General features: G+C 42.2%; 1 protein-coding gene across 2 annotated transcripts in view; it reads left to right on the forward strand.

Annotated features, from left to right (window-relative positions):
- Positions 1-23,985, forward strand: part of ACADL (acyl-CoA dehydrogenase long chain) — a 603,582-nt gene that overhangs the window by 187,255 nt on the left and 392,342 nt on the right. For both annotated transcript variants that reach the window (XM_044075941.1, XM_044075942.1), the window contains exon 5: positions 16,956-17,022. In XM_044075941.1, the coding sequence (XP_043931876.1) occupies positions 16,956-17,022 (67 nt within the window). The remainder of the gene's footprint in view (positions 1-16,955; positions 17,023-23,985) is intronic.

A 23,985-nucleotide genomic window follows, 5' to 3' on the forward strand; every position in this document is an offset into this window, starting at 1 on the left:
AAACTTATTGCAGTTCTTGCAGTTTTTGGAGTTATTTTAGCCATTGGTGCAGTCCTGGTTTTTTATTTCTCATTGACTGTTGTTAATCCGGAGTGCTTTGCTCGGCAATCCTTATCTTTTTCTTTGACCATGATTAGAATATGTTTGTTTATAGTAGCTTAGAGAAGTGTGAAGATGCTTCCAAAATTATTAGGAATCAGTGTGTAAGAAGACACCATTTCTGGTGGTGGGTCTTGACCAGAGGAGAAATTGTGGATAATAATTAAGAGTTGAAGGAATCTGTGTGGGAGTGCAAGATGGCAAGATTTAAGTGGAATACGTTGATTCTTCCCATATAATGTGGTGGTTTAGGATTAACCTGACTTGAAGGAATCCTTTAGAGATGCACAGTTAAGACACTTTTACACAGGTCAAGCAGAAGGTCATAAGTCAATGTGGAAAAGACTGATGAAATGTAAGGGGGGATTCTGAGAAATAGAGTTGGATTTTGGATGCAGGGTCTTAAGACAAATAACAGCAACCAACAGAATGTTATATTTGTAAAGTAGCAGAAAGTATAAGAACTAAGCTGACATGGGAATTGAGAAAGGAGGCTTTTACCAATAGGGATAACTGCAAGTAGGGGTAAAGAAAATAGGCAAGAGAGGGCTGGAATATACTGAAGAAATTAGCAAACGAGCCAAGGTAAGGTCGTGGGAAAATAAATATGAAGGGAAATATTGGAATGAGGCTAAACAGAAGCTTGTACTGCTGCTTAGAGACTGCCTTCCCTGCCAGGGGTTTCTAACAGAGTGTTGTCAAAGAAAAAGGGATAGGGAAGTGCTAAGTGAAAGAGCAGCAGTTGTAGAATTTGTAGGCGAGTCTAGAACAGAAGTTGCTGTTAGAAAAGATTTAAAAGCAGTTTACAAAGGAAAATTCTGTGAACGGTATGTGCAGAATAATGTTCAGGAGAGAGATTTAAGAAAGGCAGGAACTGAGCAATTTATGGAATGTTGAAGTGAATGAAGACTGTTAAAAAGAGAATGCATGTATACTACATAATGATAATAATGGAAAACTATTTAATAAAGATTAAAAAAAAAAAAACCCAGCCACTGATCCAGCCGTGGTGTGCATGCATTCCTGCAGTGGGTTCAGTGTGGCAACATCAGAGTCTCATTCCCAATGACAGGGAGAGAAGGATTTGGGGAAAATGACCTACAGCTCAACTACTTGGCTTTTAGGGCCTTCAGCTGTGAATTCCACATGCTAGTGTTCCAAGAGTCTGTCCTTGGCAAGTTGAGACAGGAAGTAGAGGGGATAGACGATAAGAGACTGAAGGGGAAGATGGTTTGGCTGTTATGCAGAGGTTGCCAGGTATTCCCTGAAGTGTGACTATGATGCTGTTGATGCATCCTGCAGGGCAACTGATATGATGCCAGAGGTTAGGTAACATGATTGGCTGAAGACTTTGCCTCTTCCAGTGCATGTGAAAGTGGTGCCCCTAGATTCATGTCTGGGTAAAGAGGTTCTCTGTGGACTCCCAGTTTAGGAGGTGTTTTAAGAAACTGGAGAAAAAGGGGAAGACTACATGATCTGTCAAAACCTTTTTCATTCCTAAGCACCAGGATACATTAGAAAGTACCCCTATATAGTGTGTCCCTTCTGCCCTAAATAAGAAAAGAGCAAATTGCAGGAGACAAAAGTAAGGCTGCTGTACAGAGAGAGACATGGCAAACTGACCACTGAGTGAAGCCGGAAGGTGTTTAGGAGGGAGTAACTGTAACTCGGAAAAGCTTGCCATTCTCCCTCCCCAAAATCCTCACTCCGATTCACATCCTTTACCCCCCCCCCATCAAAAATAGGAAGCTGTGGAAGGCCATCACACAGGCCAAGTGGGCCCTGCAGGATAACAAAACAGGGTTATAGGCTACAGTTCCAAATGAAACCAAGATAGTAAATACTAAGTATTCCTCCTGTTCCCTGAGAATAATCTCCTCTTATTCCCTTACTGATGAACGACCTTCTATCCACTGAGACATACTACAGATTGCCTTTAGTCCCAAGAAGGGAAGGGACCTGGAGGAATAGCTGTCAGTAGTCCTAAAAGCCCTTTCTTATCCTTCTGTGAGGCTGCATGCCTCAGCCATTTCTGCTGGTCTTCTCTGACCCCCCCCCCCCCCCGATTCCCATTTCCAGTGAAACAATTCTTAGAGGTTTTGCAATTTAAGTCCCCAGTGAAGGAGATTGTTCTACTGTGTGATTTAAAAAAGTTTTGTGCCGAACAAATTCACACTTCCTCTATTTGGGCCAGCAGCATCTACCCCCCCGCAAATAAAATTCCTCTCTTGGAAGATTGCCCTACTGGTATCCCTGACATTGCCTAGACAGATTTCAGAATTGCAGGCTGTCATGTGTTGGGAACCATTCGTAGTATTACATAATGACAGGATCACACTTTGGACTAACATATATTTTATGTTTAAGATGGTTACAGAACTTCCCTTGACTTAGACTGTACAACTCCCTATATTTTTTCCTTCTTAAAATAAGTTGGTGAAGGGTTTTGCATTCCCTGGATATTAAGGCCTTGACTGAGGAGGGTTACTACACAAGCTGTCTTGGATGCAATTATCTGGTCCTCAGTCCACACATTTTGCCAAACATTATCACTTAGCCAGAATTTCCAGGTTTGGGGTTGGTGTGTTTCATGTCCGTTTTTATAAGGCCTTCTGAACCTTGCCACTCCAATAAGTGAGCCTAAATCTGGAAGCTTTGAAAGTCATCATAAGAATCACCACTGCAATAGTGAATAACGATGAACATAGTACAGTTTCTTTAGGAGCTTACCATAACTGTTGATGTTACTCTAGATTCACTGTTGCAGTATCTGTCTGGTATCAGTGGGTTGGGTTCAGGCTTCTACAGGCAGGAATGCCAAGAGTTAGTACTACAGCAGTTAATTGTAGATGCTTGAGTAAATTAATGGTAGCTTCCTAAGACAACTATATTTTCCAAGATGGACCCTTACAGGTAGACTGCTCTCAACAAAAGATAATGCTCAGAGTCAGGGATTTACTCTTTGTCACCATCCCCGAGTCTTTTTTTAAATATAGCTTCTTCTCAAGGAAGGCAGACAGAGCTAGTCTAATTCTGGTGTCAGCTACTGCAGACTTAATTTACATCATTTCCTCAATTAATAGCTGTATACTTCTGCATCCTTCCTTTTTAAAAACACTCCTGTCAAGCTGATGTGCTCAATTAAGCACTTCACTCTCAAATCTCTGATTGTTTATGCAGGCAGGTATTGCTTATAATAATGCATTCCTCTCTGTTAAGGTAATTCATGTTTCAATGAAACCAGGAGACCTTCAATAAGAAAATCATGAATAGTCAACTAGAATGAATTTTCTTTTGGGCATCTTGACTAAAAATCCTGCTGAATTTACTAAATGGTTTGGCTGTTTGCTTGCTGATAAGAAAATGACTTGCATTTTTCCACAACGAATGTGTACCTCTGCAGCTTTGACAGACCCCACAGGGATGTATTTTGTGAAAGGGATTCGGTACCTGCAGCAGTTTGCATCATTCCTCTCTTCTGCCAGAAACTGACATTTTATGGCTGGAAAACTGAATTTGCTTCTAGTTTCACCACTAAATTCAGTGTACTTAAAATGTTTGTTTTTTGGTTGGCAGTAACTTATCTAGGAATATATCTGAACATGTGAGCATTACACCAAGTATAGAAAAAAGCAAATAATGACAATACAAGTCAGAAGATAAATAGGTACTAGTGATGCCTGAAATGTTAGTAAAATCCATGATGAATGGAAAATAGCAGAGGTTATACCATTTACCAAGGACAGGGTAACAGGCAAGACATTATGGTGTGTAGAGATGTTAAAGAGTGTTAGCTTTTTATCATTTGTTGTAAGTCTCATTTTACAAGTTTGTTCATTGGTTGATTGTGCATCATGTTAACATTCATTTTGAAATTTAAACACGTGTTGTTATGGGGTTCTGAAGAAGTCCGTAATTCTTTGGGACAAAAGCGCTTGACCATTTCTTATGTTTGCAGCATTAGTTATAAAAAGTTTTGAGTATTACTACGGACTCTGGTCTTGTGTTTTTCCTGGAATGGAAGTACAGTTATTTTAAGCCATTACAAGCAATTTGTTAATTACTATTTGCATTGTGTCCACTACGTGAGCCTTAGGTTCATAGATTAGTACTAAGCTAACAGCCCTTGCTGTTTAATGGTTATTATGGTAATAGGTTTTGATAACGTCCGGTACTTTTTATGATGAAAGCACTTAACATTTTTATTTATTAAACTGTTACGCTGACTTTTGGAGACTTACAGCATGTTTTTTACAGTTTGGTTCCTATTTTTCACAGCTGTTGGTAGATTTGCTAAGTTATTGGTTGACTACAGATCAAACTACCTTCTGAGCTGTGTGAGAATACTTAAGTATATTTTGCATTGATAGAAAAGTCTTGTTTAGGAATAATTTAAAGGAAATTTATCAACAAGGTAATCCGTCCCCATCAACACTTTATTTCTGTAAGCTCTGTGTGGTTGAACCTGTGAATACAGATTTACAAGTGAATGTTATATTCCTGCACTTTTCACTTTACCAGAAATGTTGACACTTGGTCATAGCATATTAAGCCAGATACTTGTAGAAAATATTAATCTCTTGTCCATAAACTGAAAACAAAATTGGTTATAAAATTCGGTATGGAGAATAAAGGTAGATACATCGGGACGTTTTCATCAAAGTAAACAAAAATCTACAAGGGGCAATACTGGGATGCCCTCTTTCTTTTTTCCCCATGGATATTAAGCTGCTAAAGGAGTGCATGCTGCCAACATAATTGTGTTGATACAAAACATGACTGAATATTTTCCAGCAGACAGGGTCAAATTGTTCAATTATTTTTCAAAATACTTTACTCAACATCTCTGATTGGGTAGATAGCATTAAATAATCTTTAAATAATATATACACCTTAAAGATTTGATAAAAACAAAACATTTTATGATTTGTTGGGTTTTATACAGAATTGAAGAACTTCGGGACATAAATAAATAACAAACTTTTTTTTTAATCAGACCAAGCAGACTATGCTTTTGAAGAGGTCAAGGTAATATGAAGCAGTTTAGATTTATCTCATGTCATTCTCTAGTTATTCACTTTATCCATTTTATGGTCACTGGAATGAGCTGATACCCATCGTGCCTCTTAGCTGGGTGTAAGTCAGAGAAAGAAAAGAACAGACACATACATACATGTGCAGCATGTACACAGTCACACACACACACGTTGTCACACGCATCCACAATATCACAGTATGAGCACATTTAGGAGATCCCCAATTCACCTAAGCCATCATACAGCACACTGATGCATTATAAATTATAATGTGGTGGGGCCTATGGGTGACCATGTGCAATGAAAAATTCCAGATGTTTGTTTATAAGGCAGCTGTTAGAGACAGAGTCTTCAGTGTAAGGTTAAAATGAGTATGTTATAAATGTATCCATTGTCACATAGTTGAATATTGTGTAGTGATTTTGACTTGTAAAGCAACGCGTTTTTGTTTGGTTCAAAGTATTATGTTCTGTCCAGCTTTAGAAGTTCCTTGTGAGAGTTATTTGAGTGTCCTACATTTTACCATTATTACTTATTCTATTGTCTTTTTTAAATTTGTTAGACTGTACCTACCTATTCCATACATCTTTGTTCACATTGTACTTTCTCTGGCCAGGTGGTAGCTGAAAATGTTCCACAGGTCAGGTCTTCTGTCAAGTTTTGCGATCTCAAGGCACAGCATGCTTTGGTACACCAGTTTTAAAGGGATCCTTTTTGTGGCATGTTACAAATAGTGCTGCAGGAGTCTCCCCCCCCCCCCCCAAAATGATAGCACAATTGTGTGAGAGTGCTCACTTTGACTACTGATAATTTTACGGTGAATCACTGAGTAACTTCTGATCTGAAGCTCCATTTAGGTGAACACAACCAGTAGAAGTTTCAACCTGATAAAAATAAACAAATAAAAGTAAGTGTTTTATGCAGTGAGGTAGGCCTCCTCCTTCACAGTTACATCCTTTTTACTTATTTACACCAACTCTGCAGTCATGCCACTGTGGAGGTAGAGAAATCTCAAAAAAGACTGAATTACAGCCAGCGCTATCATAAAAACAAAAAAACAGTGCTGTCAGTATGTGTATGTATATATATATATATATATATATATATATATATATATATATATCTAGTGTATGTATATGTATAGGTCTACTTCAGGAAACTCAAAACATTATTAATGTAAGGGGGGGGCAAGAACCCCCCTGCTAATTATATATAACAACTCCAAGATTGCACAACAGTGGAGAAGAGGCAAATTCCATCCTTCAGCATTTTGAGTTCCATTATTTTGAGATTTATTCTTTTGATTTTTCATTCTTCTGAAGTAGGCCCATATGTATGCATATGTGTGTGTGTGTGATATATATATATATATATATATATATATATATATATATATATATATATATATGGGTCTACTTCATTTGCCCTAACTTCCGATTGACCGACACCCATTTGCCCGACACCAAATGACTGAAATGTCATTTGACCGACACTTCGTTTGACTGCCAAGTATTATAGGCAAGTAAATGGAATATGACCCCTTCCCCACTGTAGTGCGACCCTGGAGTTAGAATATATAGTTAGGGGGTGTGTGGGGGGCACAGCCCCCCACCATGAAGGGCGTGGGGGCGAAGCCCCCCACTTAATTTCATATTATATTGTTTAGTTTTGCTGTAATATTGCTTAGTAAAACAAAAGTAAGTGGGGGGCTTCGCCCCTACCCTCCCTTAACTATATATTCTAACTCCAGGGTCGCACTACAGTAGGGAAGGGGGCATATCCCATTTACTTGCCAAGGTAACAGTATATCTACATTTGAAGAGATCCTGCACTGGTTATGTCACTACCCCCAAGAAACCCTACTACTTGGAGACTTTAACATAGACTGGGGCACCTGTTCCTTAGAATCCCCAACCACCCATATTAACCTGCATGCATTTACACAAATCATATCCACACCTACCAGGATAGGTAAACCCAACCAAAAAGAAAGTATACTTGACTGGGTACTCATAAACAGTCACCCCCAACTGTACACCTCTGGTACCCTCCTTAATGGCCTAAGCGATCACCTTCTCACATATGTAATTAAGCACAAAACCATTAATTCCCAACAACCCTTGCTCAGAAAGGTTAGAAACAATAAAAACTTTGACCCTGCCAAATTCCAACAAGAACTAAACTCATGTAATTGGTCTATTCTAAAACACCTCCCCTTAGAGGAAGCAGTAGCATACTTTAACAACAAATTCCTTGAGATTTTTGCATGCACCTGTTCGTTCAAAGAGAACCAAGGCAAAAACTGCACCATTGCTTTCTATAGAGTCTAAACTCAAAATTACCCTTGGAAACAAAGCATGGGCTTTATGGCGTTCTTCTAAAGACCCTCAAGATCACATTAAATACAGGCAATCCAGGAACGAAACCAAAAAATCAATTTTACAAGACAAAAAACAATACTACTGTAATTTACAGACAGTAAATCAAAATAACCCTCAGAAGTTTTGGGCAGGTTTAAATAATCTACTACATCCTGGACAAACTTCAACCCCAATCCCTGCTGCTACTATTGATAAAAAAACCGTGAAGATGTTTCTGATAGTTTTAACCAATTCTTTACTGAGACAATTCAAGCCCTAGCTAGCCAACTACCTCCTAGCTCCCCTGGTCCTGAAAGTATCACCCCTAGAAACCTACTTGCGTTCGGCTTCCAACCAGTCGCCACTTCACTTATCCGTACCTTGATCGTAAAATTAAAACCCACTACACTTTCTGCTGATCAATTCCCTGCCAAGTACCTACAAAAATCAGCTGATGCTATTGCTTACTCCGTCTCAATACTAATCAATCGAACCATAGTAGAAGCTAAAATTCCTACCATCTGGAAAATATCCTATGTAATCCCACTTCACAAAGGAGGCAGCTCTACTGAATTCTCCAGTTATAGGCCAATAGCTATACTCTCTCCACTTGCAAAGATTATGGAAAAATGTATTCATAGACAACTCATGCACCACCTAATCCAAAATCGCCTTATGGCAGACACTCAGCATGGCTTCCGCCCTCATCACAGCACTACTTCAGCCCTCCTAGCCTTTACTAACACCATAAACCATAATCGCAACAATAATTATATATCCTCAGCCCTCTTTTTGGATCTTTCCAAGGCATTCGATATGGTTGATCACCAACTTTTAATCCACACCCTGCAAACATTCTGTCTAGATACTGGAGCCCTCCAATGGTTTTCCTACCTGAATGGTCGACAGCAGGCTGTCCTCTGGCAGAAAAACTCTCTAACCTTCTACCTAACACCCTCGGAGTACCACAAGGCTCTATACTAGGGCCCTTGCTGTTCTCCATCTTCATTAACGACCTTTATACTGTTATCCCAAAAGTCAGCTGTATCCAATATGCTGATGACTCTACTCTGATTTGCTCAGCCACATCTTCAGTAGAGTTATGGTCAGCTTCCCAGACCACCTTTAATACAATAGAAAAGTGGCTTTCTGAACATCGTCTGATCCTAAATCCCAAAAAAACTAAAATGCTGTTATTTTCACCAACACGTAGGTCTACCGCTTTCACCTTTACCATAAAATCAAATGATGGCACAATAATCTCCCCTGACCCATCTACAAAACTATTAGGTGTCATCATAGACAATAATCTCAAATTTGACCTACATGTTAACCAAACTATCAAAACCATCAATAAAAAACTAGGGTCACTTTACAGAATAAAAGCCTTCCTAACCCCTCCAGCTAAAATTGCCATAGCTCGCTCTCACCTTCTTTCAGCCCGTCTGTATGCATCCCCTCTACTCTCGAATTTGAACAAGACTGTCCTTAACAAACTCTCAATTTGCTACAACCACATTGCCAGGTTTGCCACTGCACTGCCTTTTACGACACATCATTGCATCAATCTAAATCAGCTTGGGTGGCTTGAACTACCCAGCCTAATCCAGTATAACCAACTGAGTATGGCCTATAAAAATCCTCTATAATCCAGACAATACTCCTGCACTTAAAAATATTATCACCCCCTATAACAATCCTAGACCGTTTTCGATCCTCTAACAAACTACTAATTCAGACTAGCAAAATTAATAACACAGCCGGTGATTCTCTCTTTGCAAACTCTGTAAGTAGATCCTGGAACTCTCTTCCAGCTGATATTACCTTACTTTCCACCTTAGGTCAGTTTAAAACTAGACTCAAACAACATTTGTCACTTAACTGGCTATGTCAATGTATCAAGCCAGGCTAACTCGAATGTGTAAAAATCTGTTAACCAGTTTACTGTGTAATTTAATTTAATCCTGACTTGTGCTCAGGACTAACTGTAACCTGTGGAACTTGTTTAATTTGCTTACTTATGTAATCTCTGTAGATAGTCTGTTTGTAATATGTAATGCTGGTATTATGTAATGCTGTATCTGCTTACCCTTGGAGCTTTTCTCCCCGGGCCTCCGCTAAAAATGGACATGCATCCAGTCGGACTATCCCGGTCAACAAATGTAAAATAAATAAATAAAATAATACTTGTCGGTCAAATGAAGTGTCAGTCAAATGAAATTTCGGTCAAATGGGGTCGGGCAAATGGGTGTCGGTGAATCGGAAGTTAGGGCAAATGAAGTAGATTCATATATATATATATATATAAAATAGAGAGTGAGAGGGAAAGAGACATTAATTCTGTACTGAAATGTTTTTAGAATTATATGTATGGCTCCCTACTAAAACACTGAGACGAGTGACTAAATTACAAAAAAATATTAAAATACAGGAGACCAGTGAATATCAAATCATCTCTGTTTGTCCTTTTTTTTTTTTCCCCCCAGGGGAGCAAGCCGTCTGAGTTCCACACACACCTGCTGTTTATAGATACTACCTTTGAGATCACCATACCTCAGAGCAGGAGACTACATGGTGATATCAAACTTAGTTTGTGTAAGTCTACATTTTTACTCATTCAGTCTTGTTATTCTGAGACTTGTATTATTAAGTCTCAGCATTAAAAATGATTACCCTTATATATATATATATATATATATAGAGCCATCTGTCCATCCACAACCCCTTTTTCCCCAATTTGAAGATGTGGTCAGGGTGTCACTTCAACAGTGGCAATCATCTAGAGCCAAGGTTTACACCACCAGGTGGCTAGTCTTGCCGCACTAGTTCTTCCACATCACACACTTGCATTCACACTCATATCTATGGCCAGTTTAGAATGTCCAGTGTGCCTGCTGCATGTCTTTGGAATGTTGGAGGAAATTGGAACACCCAGAGGAAACCCATGCCAGCACAGGGAAGACATGCAGACTCTACACAGACGGCACTCTAACTGTGATATACCTTTATGTATAAATCTCCTAATTTAAAAAAAAGTGGACTTTTACAGTACTGAACATTGTTTTTACCACAGGGTTTATAGAACTTGCTGCCTGTGAAAAATGGAAAATTGGAAAAAATCAGATCATTTTTATTCTGGCTTAACTGTTTGCCAATTGACAATAATATTCTTCCTTTCAATGTTAAGAAAACGCTAGATACGGGAGACATTTTACTTATAAAGACTGTTAGACAATACATATCCTCTAAATTGCAAGGCATGGTGGAAATGGACTTGAATGAATATTCTGCCTTCAGAAAATATCTGGTATTAATTTTAGTTGGTAAACCGTCACCTAAATGTATTATTGAATGTATATATAATTTTTTAAACTAAGATAAAAAAGTAAAAAACCAATGAAAACGAAATCCACGGAGACCTTGTCCGGAAACACAAAGCCGCACCAAACTAATCTTAATGCAAATTTTATTAGATAAAGCGTTACATTAACATTAGTTATCAGAATTAAAACAATTTAAAAAGAACTCCTTAAATCTAATTTAAGGAGTTCTTTTTAAATTGTTTTAATTTCTCTGATGAAGCCATAACAGTGTTGTGGTATATATAATTTTTTAAATCATCACTGCACAAATCTTATTGGAAATATGTGATCCAAATTAATTATCCAAATTTGACAAATATGGATAAAAAGCTTATCTGGGTTCTGTTAGGGAAACAGCCTCTTTTTTCGATCTTCAGATGAAAATTTCTTCATTTTGCATTTCGTACACCATATTAACTTGGAAAAGTAACGAGAATGATGCTTGCTTCTGAAGATGCAATGAAACCATTAAAGAAGATCTGCCGGCTTATATTTTACGACTGCAAAAAAATGGTGTCACAATTTTGGGAACATTTTCAAATATTTGCTCAGTCTTTATGGACAGATAAATTTCAGTTAACCAAGTATTTGACATTGGTTAATGATCCATTTCTTGTTTATGTTAAAAGAGATCCGTTACCAGGGTTTTGATCTTTATTGGCTGTGTCCAGATAGACTAAAGGTCAGATTCCTAAACAGTTGCAGTCAGTGTAAGTCTGCCCTGAAAGACTTGCTTAAAATGTAAATGACCTCCTTTGGTCTAATGCCTGTCAATAAAAAGCCTTATACAGGGACCTGATTCCAAAACACCTGCTCTCATTGTAAGCAGTCATTTATACTAAGAGTAAATCTTTTACTTGTTTCTTAAACACTGTCATTACTATTATTGTATATCAAAAAATTGATTCTGTTTGAGTAAGAGCTTAAAGAATTTGACAAATAACCTATATGTTATGGCCAAGTTTGACAGTATGATTAGACAAATATGGTAAGAAAAATATTTTTTAAGAAAATAGTGTTAAATAGGGCTGTCTGATTAATAGAGGAAATTCAAAAAAAGATAAAAATCATTCAAAGTTTTGATTTATTATGTGAATATTATAACACACAGGAGTTTTGTTTGCTTTACTGTCATAATGAAAATAGAATGTATGTATGTATGGTAATAAATTACAGTATTGTAATAGTTTGTAAATTTTATTAGATATGAATTTGTTGATGAATGACTGTTGTGATCTCAACTATTAAAATTGATAAATAAAAATGCAACTTATTTTAGGCATCTTTCATTAATGGTGTGGTACAGGAGTGTATTTAAAAATGGCTATGTTACCATTTTGTTGTTTTATTTATTTATTTATTTAAATATGTTGACCGGGAGTGTCCGACTGGACGTAGGTCCATTTTCAGCGGAGGCCCGGGGAGAAAAGCTCCACAGTTAAAATAAACAGACAGTATTTACATTGGATTACATAGTGATTAACAATTTACATAGCAATTACTTACAACATATTTACAGATGAAGAACATAGTACATCAGTAGATAACTCGAATCTTTATCTGTGAAGTGCATACCAGACATTAACAAATGTTACAAGAAGAAGTTCGTGCTGTATAATAAGTACTGGCTTATGAGCATCTGAGCTTGCTATAATCAAGGTAGTTAGTGGAGTGGAAAGAAAGGTAGTGGTTGGATGGGGTGGATGATGATAGAGTGGGAGTTGCAAGGGCATAGCCAGCATGTTTTTAGTTGCACTTTTAGTAAAGTTTTGAAGTGGGTGCATGATGGTATGGAGGTAATTGTGGGTGGGAGTGAGTTCCATAATTTGGCTATGGCGCAAGAGAATAGTGCTTCACCAGCAGAGTTATTGGCTTTAGTGATCTGCAAGTGATTTTTGCTGCTGGATCTTAGTGGTCTGGTGGTATGATAGGGTTGGAGTAGATTCTGGAGAGATGGGACATTTAGTGGATGGTTTACTAGTTTGTGGGCGAGTGAGAGTTGATACCACTGAAGGAGGTGAGGGAGTTCAAGCCAGCCCAGTTCAGCAAGAGAGAGAGAGAGTGATGACTACGGTAGGATGCCCCTGTGGCGAATGTTGTAGCAGGTCTCTAGCTTGTTTAGATCACATTGCCTTAGGTTGGTATATATTGGAGAGGCGTAAAGTAGGGTGGAGATAAGGTGGGAATTTGCTATTGAAATCTTTGCTGCTTTGGTGAGAAATTGCTTATTTCTGTATAACACTCCTAGTTTTTTGTGGACTTTTTTTATAGTCATGGATATGTGAATGTCAAATTTTAGTTTGTCTATTTCCACTCCTAGCAATTTGGTGTGTTCAGTTGGGTATATAGTGGTGTTGTCTTTTGCCGTGATGTTAGTGAGAGTTGTTTTGTGTATGTTTGGTGGGTTGGAAGATGAGTAGTTTAGTTTTGTTTGGGTTGTGTATTAATCGGACATCGGATAACCATGTTTTAACAGAGGAAAAGGCTTCCTGTGTGACTTTTTGCAGTTTTGGTAAGGACTGGGCTGAGCAGATGATGGTCGAGTCATCTGCGTATTGTATGAGTGGTGCCATGTTTGGTGGCAGAGGCTAGATTATTGGTGTAAACAGAGAAGAGTAGGGGTCCAAGGATGGATCCTTGGGGAACCCCTATGGAGACAGGTAGTTGGGGAGATATGTCATTCTGCCATACAACGGATTGTTGGCGGTCAGACAGGTAACTCTGAAACCAGTTGGTGACCGATTGTGAGAAGGATAGGTTATTGAGGACAGAGATAAGTTGTTTGTGTGGGACCATGTCAAATGCTTTAGATAGGTCTAGGAAAGTAGCAGAGGAGAGATAGCCATTGTTTTTATGCTGAAGGATAGTGTTAGTAAAGGTGAGTAAGGCAGTGGTGGTGCTATGGTTTGGTCGGAAACCATGCTGAGTACTGGAAAGGAGGTTGTTAGTAAGGAGGTAGTCTGAGACCTGAGAGTGAATGCATCTCTCCAGTGTTTTGGAGAGTGGAGAGAGAATAGCTATGGGGCGGTAATTGGTTAGTTCTGTGGAGGGTCCGCCTTTGTGGAGGGGAATTATATGTGATACTTTCCACAGTGTGGGAACGTAACTTTCTGACAGAGATAGGTTAATCAAGATGGGTACTGGGTAGGCCAGAGCATCAGCTGCGATTTGTGGGTATTCACTTGGGAGGCTGTCTGCTGCTAGTTTGGTGCGTTTAAGTTTAGTTAAGAGTTTTTTTATGTTGGAGGTAAATACAGGAGAAAAAGAGAAGGCAGTGGGGAGATTACTACTTGAAGGTGTGGGTTGGAGGGGAGGGGGGTTGTGTTGTTTAGCTAGTGATAGTATGGTTTGGGTGAAGTGTGTGTTGAATGAGGTAGCAATATTTTCTGAGGAGTGAGGGATGTTAGGAGGAGGGGTACTGACTTTACCTGGGTGGAGGATGGAGTTTATGGAGGACCAGAATTGTTTGGGGCTGTGTTGTGAGGAGTCTAGGGTAGACTGGTAGTATTGGGATTTTTCCTGTTTTATTAGCTTTTTGACTCTCTTGTGTAGTTCTAGGAATTTCTGTCTAGCTGAGGGGGTTTTGGTTTTGCGCCAGTGCTTCCAGGCTTTATCCCTGTTTTTCATTTCTGACTTAGTGGTTTTCTGCAGCCATGGGGAGGGTTGTGCTTTGGTTCTGGAGAATCTTATGGGGGCATGGTAATTAAGGATGTTCAGGAAGGTAGTATTAAATTCAACTGCATCATCTAGACTGAGGTACTTTAGAGGATGCCAGTTACATTCTTTGAGGGATGAGATGAATGTGAGTGGGTTAAAGTTTAGTTTTTTACGTATTTGACGGTAGATGACAGGTTTAGCTTGGTATAGGTATTGTTTGAGTAGGAATGTTGGGGAGTGATCACTGAGGCTATCTGATAAGCAGCCTGTTATATATGACTGGGGGATCTTACTGTCTAGTATCCAATCCAGGGTAGTGTGCTTGGTGGAGTTTTTATTTATCCTGGTTGGTGACTGGACTAGTTGAGTGAAGCCATGAAGGTGTACATGATGGGTTGGATTGTTGCCAGAACAGGATTGCCAGTCAATATTGAAATCACCTAAGATGACAGTTTCTTGGGGGAGATGGTGGGTAGACCAGCTGAGGAGGTTTTCTAGGGGAGGGATGTTTTGCCCAGGTGGGAAGTAGCATCCAGTTATGTTGATGGTTTTGTTTTGGTTAATTTTGAGGTTGGTATATATTATTTCTTCATTGCCTATTTGTGGAGCTGATGATTTTAAGATCTGGATGTTTAGATGCTGTTTAAATATTATAGCTACACCACCTCCTTTTTTGTTTAGCCGGTCTACTCTTAGTATGCCATAACCTGTAGGGAGTATTTGCTCACTGGTAATGTGAGGTTTTAGCCAGATTTCTGTCAGGATGACTATATCTGGGGAGTACAAGTCTATGGTGGCATGGAGTTCATGGACTTTGTTGGATATACTTCTAATATTTAGGCATAGTAGAAGGAAGTCACTTGGCTTTCTATTGGCTGTAATATGGGAGAAGTTGTGGTTTCTAGTCTGATTATGAAGATTGGGGTTGGAGATGGTAGGGCCAGGGTTGGGGTGGATGTCTCCACTTAGGGCTAGTTTTGATAAGCATGAGATTTAGTTTTCTCAGTTTTTGAATATGTTTGTTTATAAGGTAAACTTTATGATTGTGCTCTGTGGGTAATAGGTATGGTGGGAGGGGTTACTATGTTAAGTTGTAGGGATGCTTTGTTTGAGTAATATAGTTGGTAGAATGTGTGGGGGGTGCATAGGGATGGTTCTTGAGCTGGTGGGAGGGGAGCTGAGTGTGGGTGAGACATGAGTGGTGGTGTGATTAGTTGTACAGTGGTAGTGGTTGAGTGGGGGAATGGTGGAGCTTTGGTAGGATGTAAGATATGCAAGGAGAGTGCATGCAGTGAGCATAGGAAAGGTATGCTTCTACATGTTAGTGGAGGAGGTGTGATAGTAGTGGGAAGATGGAGGAAGTAGTGTTGGGTTAGTGCTGTGGTTGGCTATTAGAAAGATGGGAGGGGTTTGAGTACAATAAAGGTGGGACCACCAGGGGTGGGAGGGAATAGGGGGCAGGGTGGGGAGCGAAGCGGGTAGAGACCCTGTTAGTTGCTCGTATGAGGGGCTGGAAACAATCCCGTATGAGGGGGCTGGAAACAATCCCGTATGAGGGGCTGGAAACAATCCCGTATGAGGGGCTGGAAACGATCACAATTGACCAAGGACTGCTCTGAAACTAAGTCATTTCTTAGTTTCTCAGGTGGAAAAACAGGATAACCTTGTATCAGTAGGCTACTGTGGTCATAGTTTAAATTTACAAACACACAGTATTGATCAGTTATGGATACTATTTGCTAACAGAATGGAATAAGAGAAAGTGGAAGGTGTGTGTGTGTGTGTGTGTGTGTGTGTGTGTGTGTGTGTGTGTGTGTGTGTGTGTGTGTGTGTGTGTGTGTGGTAGGGGGGCCAGGGGAAAATGGATATTGGCTCAAACAGGTAGACACACTCAAAGTTGACTGTAGCTGTTTGCAGACAGTTCTAACCCGGACTGTTTCCTTGTATACCACAGCTGTTCCTTGTAACTGTACATATGGTTTAACTTAGAAGTACAGAAGTGACTGTGGTTATAACAGTAGTAGAAATAAAATGTATGATTTCAGGGTAGTTCCTTGTTGAGGTGCTAAGCTAAACTGATGTTTTTTTCAGGCATACTTTGTTTTAGAAGTATGAAGTATTCGTAATCTCTTAGTTTTGTATTTGCTCAGAAACATAGCAGTGAAACAATGCACAGTACATCTCACATACTTTAATATAAAAATAAAAGCACAGTTGGAAATCGTTTACCTGTATATCATTAAATAAATGAGCTACTTGTCTGCTACAAATGTTTGCTATTCCTTGACATTCCACATTGATTACGTTGGTGTTTGTCCCAAATTATCAGATTGACAAATTGAGAAGTAATGGTTTGCTTGTTGCAAGTATGTTACAGACTGAATGTAAAATTACACGCTCCACAAATGTACTGTAGGTAACGCACATTAATTCTATTTCAGTGATTTACAAGGAGTGCGCACAAATGCCAGAAAAGATGGGAGTGACTGGATTCTCAATGGAAGTAAGGTATGTTTGTTTCAGTAGTGGCATATTTTTATGTTTGTTTCAGTAGTGGCATATCTTCATTTTATTTGATTGTATTTTGATTTCTGAGTTTTTCAATTGACTTGAGACCTATTTTCAATGGGGGGGAGGGGGGGGGGGCAGTGACTTAACCAGTGTATATAAAATGCTGACAGTCGGTATGTAAGCATATGAACAAGTAAAGTGTGAGTGATTAATTTAGCTGAGATACTACACTGCAATTTTGAACATATTATAAAACATTCATTGTCCATTCAGTGTTCTGTACAAGTCATTACAAAGTGCAACATGGTAGGTTTACTGGTAAATTATTTTGTATTAAGAAGTCCTAGTATACCATTGTATATGCATGTGGAGTTTTTTTTTTACATCTGTTCTGGTGCTTTTGCCCCTGACTCCCCTTACTTTGCCCCACTGGCTCTCTTGTTCTTTTCTCCGGTGAAAACAAGCCACCTTAAGGCTTAAGGTGAATGTCGTGATCTGAAGTAGTTAACTTCATTTTATCTTCAACCTGTGGGTATTCGGATCCATATCGGATCCGAGCTGGCAACTTTACAAGCATCTGCTCCGAGCTCCAAGCTCCTCCCCCTTATCCATAACACACCACCATCTCCTGCCTTCCCCCAGATCTCATTTGCCTCTTTGTGCATCAGCATCATGATCTCCACAGCTCTGAGCTTTAGAGTTTTACTGCAAGTGCTTTTCAGGGTTTGTTTAAGAGAGTTTTTCTCAATTAGTTAACCTTTTCCTCTCCCTAATGCTAGTTCGTCGTAAAAAAAAAAAAAAGTTAATAGATATCGTGAGGTATTTTTTGTGTAGGACCTTCCTTTCCTTTAGTGTGTGCATGGTCAGGTAGTTTGTTTGGGTGTTTAGGTGTGGTTGTTGCTTTTTTGGGAATGTCTGAACAACCAAAACCTACTTTTAAAAAATGCACAGAGTGTTGCCATAAGCTTTCACCAGCAGATGGCTGCACTGTCTGTGTTGCTTGCTTGGGCGTAGCACATTTGTCCATCCAGTGCAGCATTTGTGCAGGTTTTAGTCCAAGAGCCCTTTAAAGATAGAAAGGCCAAACGTGTGTCAAAAGGCCTGCTTCCAGCATCTGCCTTGGATTCTTCTTCTCTGGCCTTGGCCTCGGTTTCTACAACTCCCGCCCAACCCCCCAGGCTGGGACTCACCCTCCTGCTAGACCTGCTGAAGGGGATGCTGCTAACGGGAGAGACAAAAAGGACAGACACAAGGATGAAGAGAGAGGGAGAGACCGAGAGAAGAAAGGGGATAGGCCCTGTAAATGGTCTCTATATCGGGAGTCTTTCCCTAGCTCGCCTTCTAAGGTCTCGAGACCTGTTTCTCCTCGGCTCCACTCCCCCAGATTTTCCCCAGATCCGACACAGCCTACAGAGCCAAGGTCTTCCTCTGGATCCTCCCAGCAACCAGCCAGATTCGAGTCTGTCATTTCCTTGCGCTCTACTCTGAGTCTTTCTGAAATGGATATGAACAGGATGATGAGGAGATTCATTTGGACCCAAATCCAAATGGGAGTCTTGCCAGGCCCCTCTCCTTCTGGAGGGGGACCTCCATGCTATTCTTTCAACAGATTTCTTCTTTCCTGATCCGGCCTGCAGTTTTGGGGTATATGGATCTGAGGATCTTCGGAGCTGGGGATTTCGCGCTGATGGTTCCTCCAACCTCGACTCCGGTGATTACCTTGAGTTCCTCAGATCTGACTAGCTCGGATCTGAGCAGCTCTCGAGGCCAAGGATGGGGAGTCAGACCAGAGGGAATCGATGTGACTTCGGCTCCGACCTTGTCAGATCCAAGCCGTTCCTTTGGAGCTCCGGCTACCCTTGCCTCTGCTCTGATCCTCATGACAGACCCAGGGAGAGCTTCCTCCTTGTTGAGCTCTAAGGAGGTGCGCTCTTCATCGGCATTCAACGTGGTGGAGAGAGTTCTCTCCCAAGGATCAAGACCCCAGCCTATTTCCTTGGATTCGGTTATGACTCCCTTCATCTTGTCTCAGGGACAGCCCGTGCCAGAGGAGCCCCAGGCGGTTCCCCTGGAGGGAACCCCCCGTGGCTCACAAGACCTCTTCAGAGAGTCCCATTGAGGAGAGTCATTGTAAGCACATGTGCAAAAGGAGGCACTTGGACTCCCCTGAGTCCCTTACCGAAGACCCTGATTTAGATGAAGAAGGTTCCCCCAGGTCACCTCCTGAAGATGTCCCCTTTGGAGACGACATGGAGATCATCCACCAGAGGGAGGTTGGTCAACCCAAAACCTTTTACGGCTGAATCCGTGTTCCTGGAGGCTTTTGGCACGGGCCCATCTACTTCTTGGGTGTCCCTGCTGGCGGATCCTTTAGTAGATCTTATCACCATGCGAGCATGGAAGGAGCCTGACACCATAGAGCAGATACCCAAGTGCATGGACAAAATTCTGTCTCCACCCTCTGACAGACGAGCATGGTATAAGGAATCCCCTGTGGACGCAATGGTGGTTGCAGCAGCCACCAAGAGGGAACTGTCTCGGGAGAGTTCCTCGGTTCACCCTCCAGATAAGGAATCCAGGACGGTGGATCGATTTGGGAAGCGAGTGTGTTCTTCAGCTATGTTTTCCATCTGAGCGCTGAATGCAATTTTTTTAGCTAAGAGCGTTAATCTTTGTGGATGGAATATTTTTTGTCTTATATTTTCAGTCATTAAACTGTGGAACCTTTGCTGGTGTTTCGTGCCTTCGATTTGGTCTTTTTGGATTTACTGAGCGCTGAACATATTATACGACTGCATTGAGAACTAGTCACGGAGTTAGCTGAGTCGCCCCCAGTCTCTCTGTCGCAGGAGGATAAGTGTCTGTTCTCTGCAAAGATGTCTACTCTGAAATCAGTGTCAAACACGTCCATGCACCTCCTTTCTCATGCTATGGAAGGAGCAGCTAGGGCAGCTGGGACTGGCGTTGCTATGAGGCGACACGCTTGGCTCAGACTGTGTCAGTTTGCAGACCCCTTCAAGGCGTCTTTTGCGAATGCTCCTTTCGATGGTTCTTCTCTCTTTGGGAAGACCATACGTGACACCCTTGTCCAGAGTGAGAAAGACGGGAAGACTTTGTCTGCCATTGGAATCCGCTTCTCTAGCCCTCAAAGGTCCTTCTCCAGGAATCAGAGAGGGCAAAAGAAGAAGTGGTTCGGAAAATCGCAGTTTTTTCGGGACTCTCAAGACAACTCGTCCCTTAGAGGCAGAGGGGGGACATGACAGACGCCGGCCCAGAGGCAGAAGGGGGTCCGAGGAACTTTGGGTCTAGGGAGCCCTTCTTGGACAGGCCCGCACAGCAGCCTTGAGGGGTTGCCCGACTGTCCTGCTCTGGAGGCAGTCAGGGGAAGATTATCATTGCACCCAATGGCATGGGAGTCCATAACTGCAGATCGTTGGTTGCTTCAAATAATATCTAGAGGTTACACCATCCCATTTGTTGCCCCTCCAGTCCAACCAAAACGCCTCCCAGATATTCCATCCGCACTAAGGGAGACATCAGCACTAGATGTTTCCAAGCTGCTTCACAAACGAGCCATCGATCCGGTCCCCCCGATCAGTCCAGGTCAGGCGTTTACTCCAGGTTCTTTTTAGTGCCAAAAAAGACTAGGAACCTCAGACCCATTTTGGACCCGTCAACCTTAAACCTGGCTGTCGACAAACAGAAATTCCAGATGGTCACCCTGCAGTCCATTCTACCTTATCTTCGAGAATGCGACTGGATGTGCTCGATAGACCTCCAGGATGCTTACTACCATATCAAGATTCACAGGAGCTCCAGGAGATTCCTTCGCTTCCGACTGGGAGACAGTCATTTCCAGTTCCGAGCCCTACCCTTCGGTCTCACCACAGCCCCCAGAGTGTTTACCAAGGTAATGGCAGTCGTAGCGGCTCACCTGAGGCTTCAGGGGATTCAGGTATTCCCTTACCTAGACAATTGGCTCCTCACTGCTTCCACCAAGCATCTTCTTTGCCAAGCCAGAGACGACTTCCTGCATCTTGCAGCCCTGTTGGGGATTAGGTCAGTGTTCCCATGTCACTCTTGAATCTTGTACAGATCTTGGACTTTATCAGAGCACGGCTGGATAGTCTTCAGTAGAAAGTCTTCCTAACTCCAGACAGGGTCCAGAGTCTAAGGGCTCATGTATCACTGATTCTTGGCCCCAGGTTGCCAGAGGTGGCAGCCATTCTTAGAGCCTTGGGCTCTATGGCTGCAGCACTTTTTATCCTCCCCTGTACGCGTCTTCACATGCGAGTTTTACAATGGACTCTAGCCGTACAGTGGTCTTGGCTGGATCTCCCCATGAAATACCCAATTCACATCAGCAGAGCCTGCAGGGTGTCACTTCTCTGGTGGGTCCAGTCTCGGAGATTTGTAGCGGGACACCCCTTTGTTCCATCCACAGCCCAAGCCACAGTGACCAAGGACGCCTCCCAGCTCGGGTGGGGGGGGGGCATTATCTGGGGAGGACGGTCCAAGGCAAGTGGCCCCAGATCGAGACCAGATTGCACATCAGTTTTCTGGAGATGAGAACAGTGCTTTCAGTGTTGCAGGCCTTCCGTACTGTTCTTCCTCTGGGGACTATTGCAATTCAGTCAGACAATGTGTCGGTTGTCTGGTACATCAACAAACAAGGTGGAACCAGATCTTACGAGTCGCGAGGCCATGAGAGTTTGGGAGTGGGCGATCTCCACCAGTCTGTTTCTGATTGCAACGCACATCCCAGGACGCTCCAACATTTTAGTGGACAAATTGAGTTGGGCTATTCTAATGCCATACGAGTGGTCTCTGAAGCAGTCTATAGCGGAGGAGATCTTCCTTGCGTGGGGACAGCCTTGCTGCGATCTCTTCGCATCTCCTTCCAACATGAAATGCAATGAGTTCTTCGCTGTAATTCCCTCACCAGGGGGACCCCCCCCCCCCAAGACACTCTAGTCCATGCTTGGCTTCCCTCGCTCTTGTACGCTTATCCCCCATTACCACTCATTCTGAAGTTTCTGCAGAAGGCTTGCCGACTGGGGTGCAAGGTGAATCCTTATTGCCTCGTCAGGTTTGGATGTTCTTCATGATGTTCTTCGTGTTTCACTGTTGCAGTCATAACTGTAGGGTGTTCCTGCCGGCAGGCAGCCCGAGGTCGGCCAGAATTCCAAAGTCTGGGTCCGGCGTTGGCTGTACCAGCAAGTACCCCGACGTCAGAACGCAGAGGTATAAAGCAGTCAGCCGACGCCATCTTCTCCAGTCTTTCTTGCCGTACGGTGGAAAGCATCTCGATAGTTGGTTGGCGCATTCAGGACAACGTGCTTTGATTGTCTTCGGTTCGAAGTTTTTACTTCTCTTCTCAAGCTAAGTACCCCGTTGGGGAATCTTTTTCTTGCTCCTCCGATGTCAGAAAAAGTTAATAATTGTATATCGTGCGGAAAACAAATACCTCATAAAGATTTCCACTCTTACTGTCTAGCTTGCCTAGGCCCTGTTTCTTGCTGTCGGTTCTGTGCCAGGTTTAATTCTCGCACTATCAAGCGTAGGTACGATTGGGCCTTGAATTATTTCGGTAGACGATTCAATTACAGGATGTCGTCGGATACCTTACCGACAACCGGAATTCAAAAGAAATGCAAGGACAAGGATAGGCCTCCGAGGTCCAAACAGGATACTTTGCAGCCAGAGCCAGGGGTTCGGCAGTCGTCAGTGAGGCGCTTTTGCAGCCCCTGTCGTCCGCCACTTCGGAACCGATGGCCGACACGGATTCCCATGGGGAGCCATCTAGGCCTAGTATTTTATCTGCTGCAGGACCTTCGGACGTCGCTCCTTCAGATGGGTCCGGAACCGCTGTGCAGGTACTGGCTTCTGAGCGGGTTTTCAGGCCTTCTCATATCACTATTTCTACAAAGGCAAAGTCAAAGACTCCTGTTAAACCAAGGGATCTGAAGTAGGAGATTCATTTGTCTGCAACCTGTGGGTTATGGATCCGATATCGGATCCGAACTGGCATGGTTTACCAGCTATGGATCCAAGCTCTCAGCTCCTCCCCTCACCCATAATGCCCTGCTCTACCCTCATGACCTCAGATCTCGTTTGCCGTGCTGGTGACCAGATTGTGTTCCTAAGCTCTTCAGCTAAGTGCAGTTTTGTAGTCTTTAAAGTGCTAATTTTTGAAGTTTTGTGTGAAAGTTGTGTGGAAGTGTAGGTTTCCCTATTTCTTAATTATACTTTTAATGTTTTAAAATTTAATTTTACTTATCCCTCCCCTCGCTGGTAGCGTAGTGTGTGTTTGGGCCTGTTGAGTGGTTTTGTTACTTTGCTTTAACTCTAGTTTAAGTAACTTTTTTGCATTTGGGATGTCTGAACAACCCAAAGCTGTGTTCTCCAAGTGCTCCGAGTGTGGCCATAAGCTTTCCCCGGCTGATGGCCATACTCTGTGTGTTAGATGCCTTGGGGTTGAACACCTCACTTCTGGATGTTCCATTTGTGCAGGGTTCAACCCCAGGGCATTGAAGGAGCGGAGGTCCAAGCTTGTCTTGGCGGGTCTTTTGCCACCGGACTCGGCTCCGGCCTCCGCTCCTTCGGGGGTAACCGTTTCTATGGTTGTCTCCTCTCCAGCTCCCCCTCCTCCTCCTGGGACTCAACCTCCCTGTAGTGGTTCGGAGGAGAGGGAAGCTAGAAAGAAGGACCGGAGGGAGAAGTACCATAAGCGGCGGGCCGAGACCTCTGTTTCGGCCCCGCCAGCCAAGCGGGCTTCTCCTCCGGCCTCCTTGTCTGCTGGCTCTCCCCCTCCTCGGCTCCGGTCTCCAGTGTGTTTTTCAACGGGACCTGAGGAGGAGGAGACCCGATCTCTGTCGAGGCAATCGAGGAGGCACTCAAGGCCTACCTCTGTAGCCTCGTCGAGATCAACTTATAGCCTGTCAGACGCTGATCTGGACC

Source organism: Protopterus annectens, chromosome 6.part1 (assembly GCF_019279795.1).
Source record: "Protopterus annectens isolate FY-2018-M chromosome 6.part1, PAN1.0, whole genome shotgun sequence".
In the NCBI taxonomy this organism is placed as follows: domain Eukaryota; kingdom Metazoa; phylum Chordata; order Ceratodontiformes; family Protopteridae; genus Protopterus; species Protopterus annectens.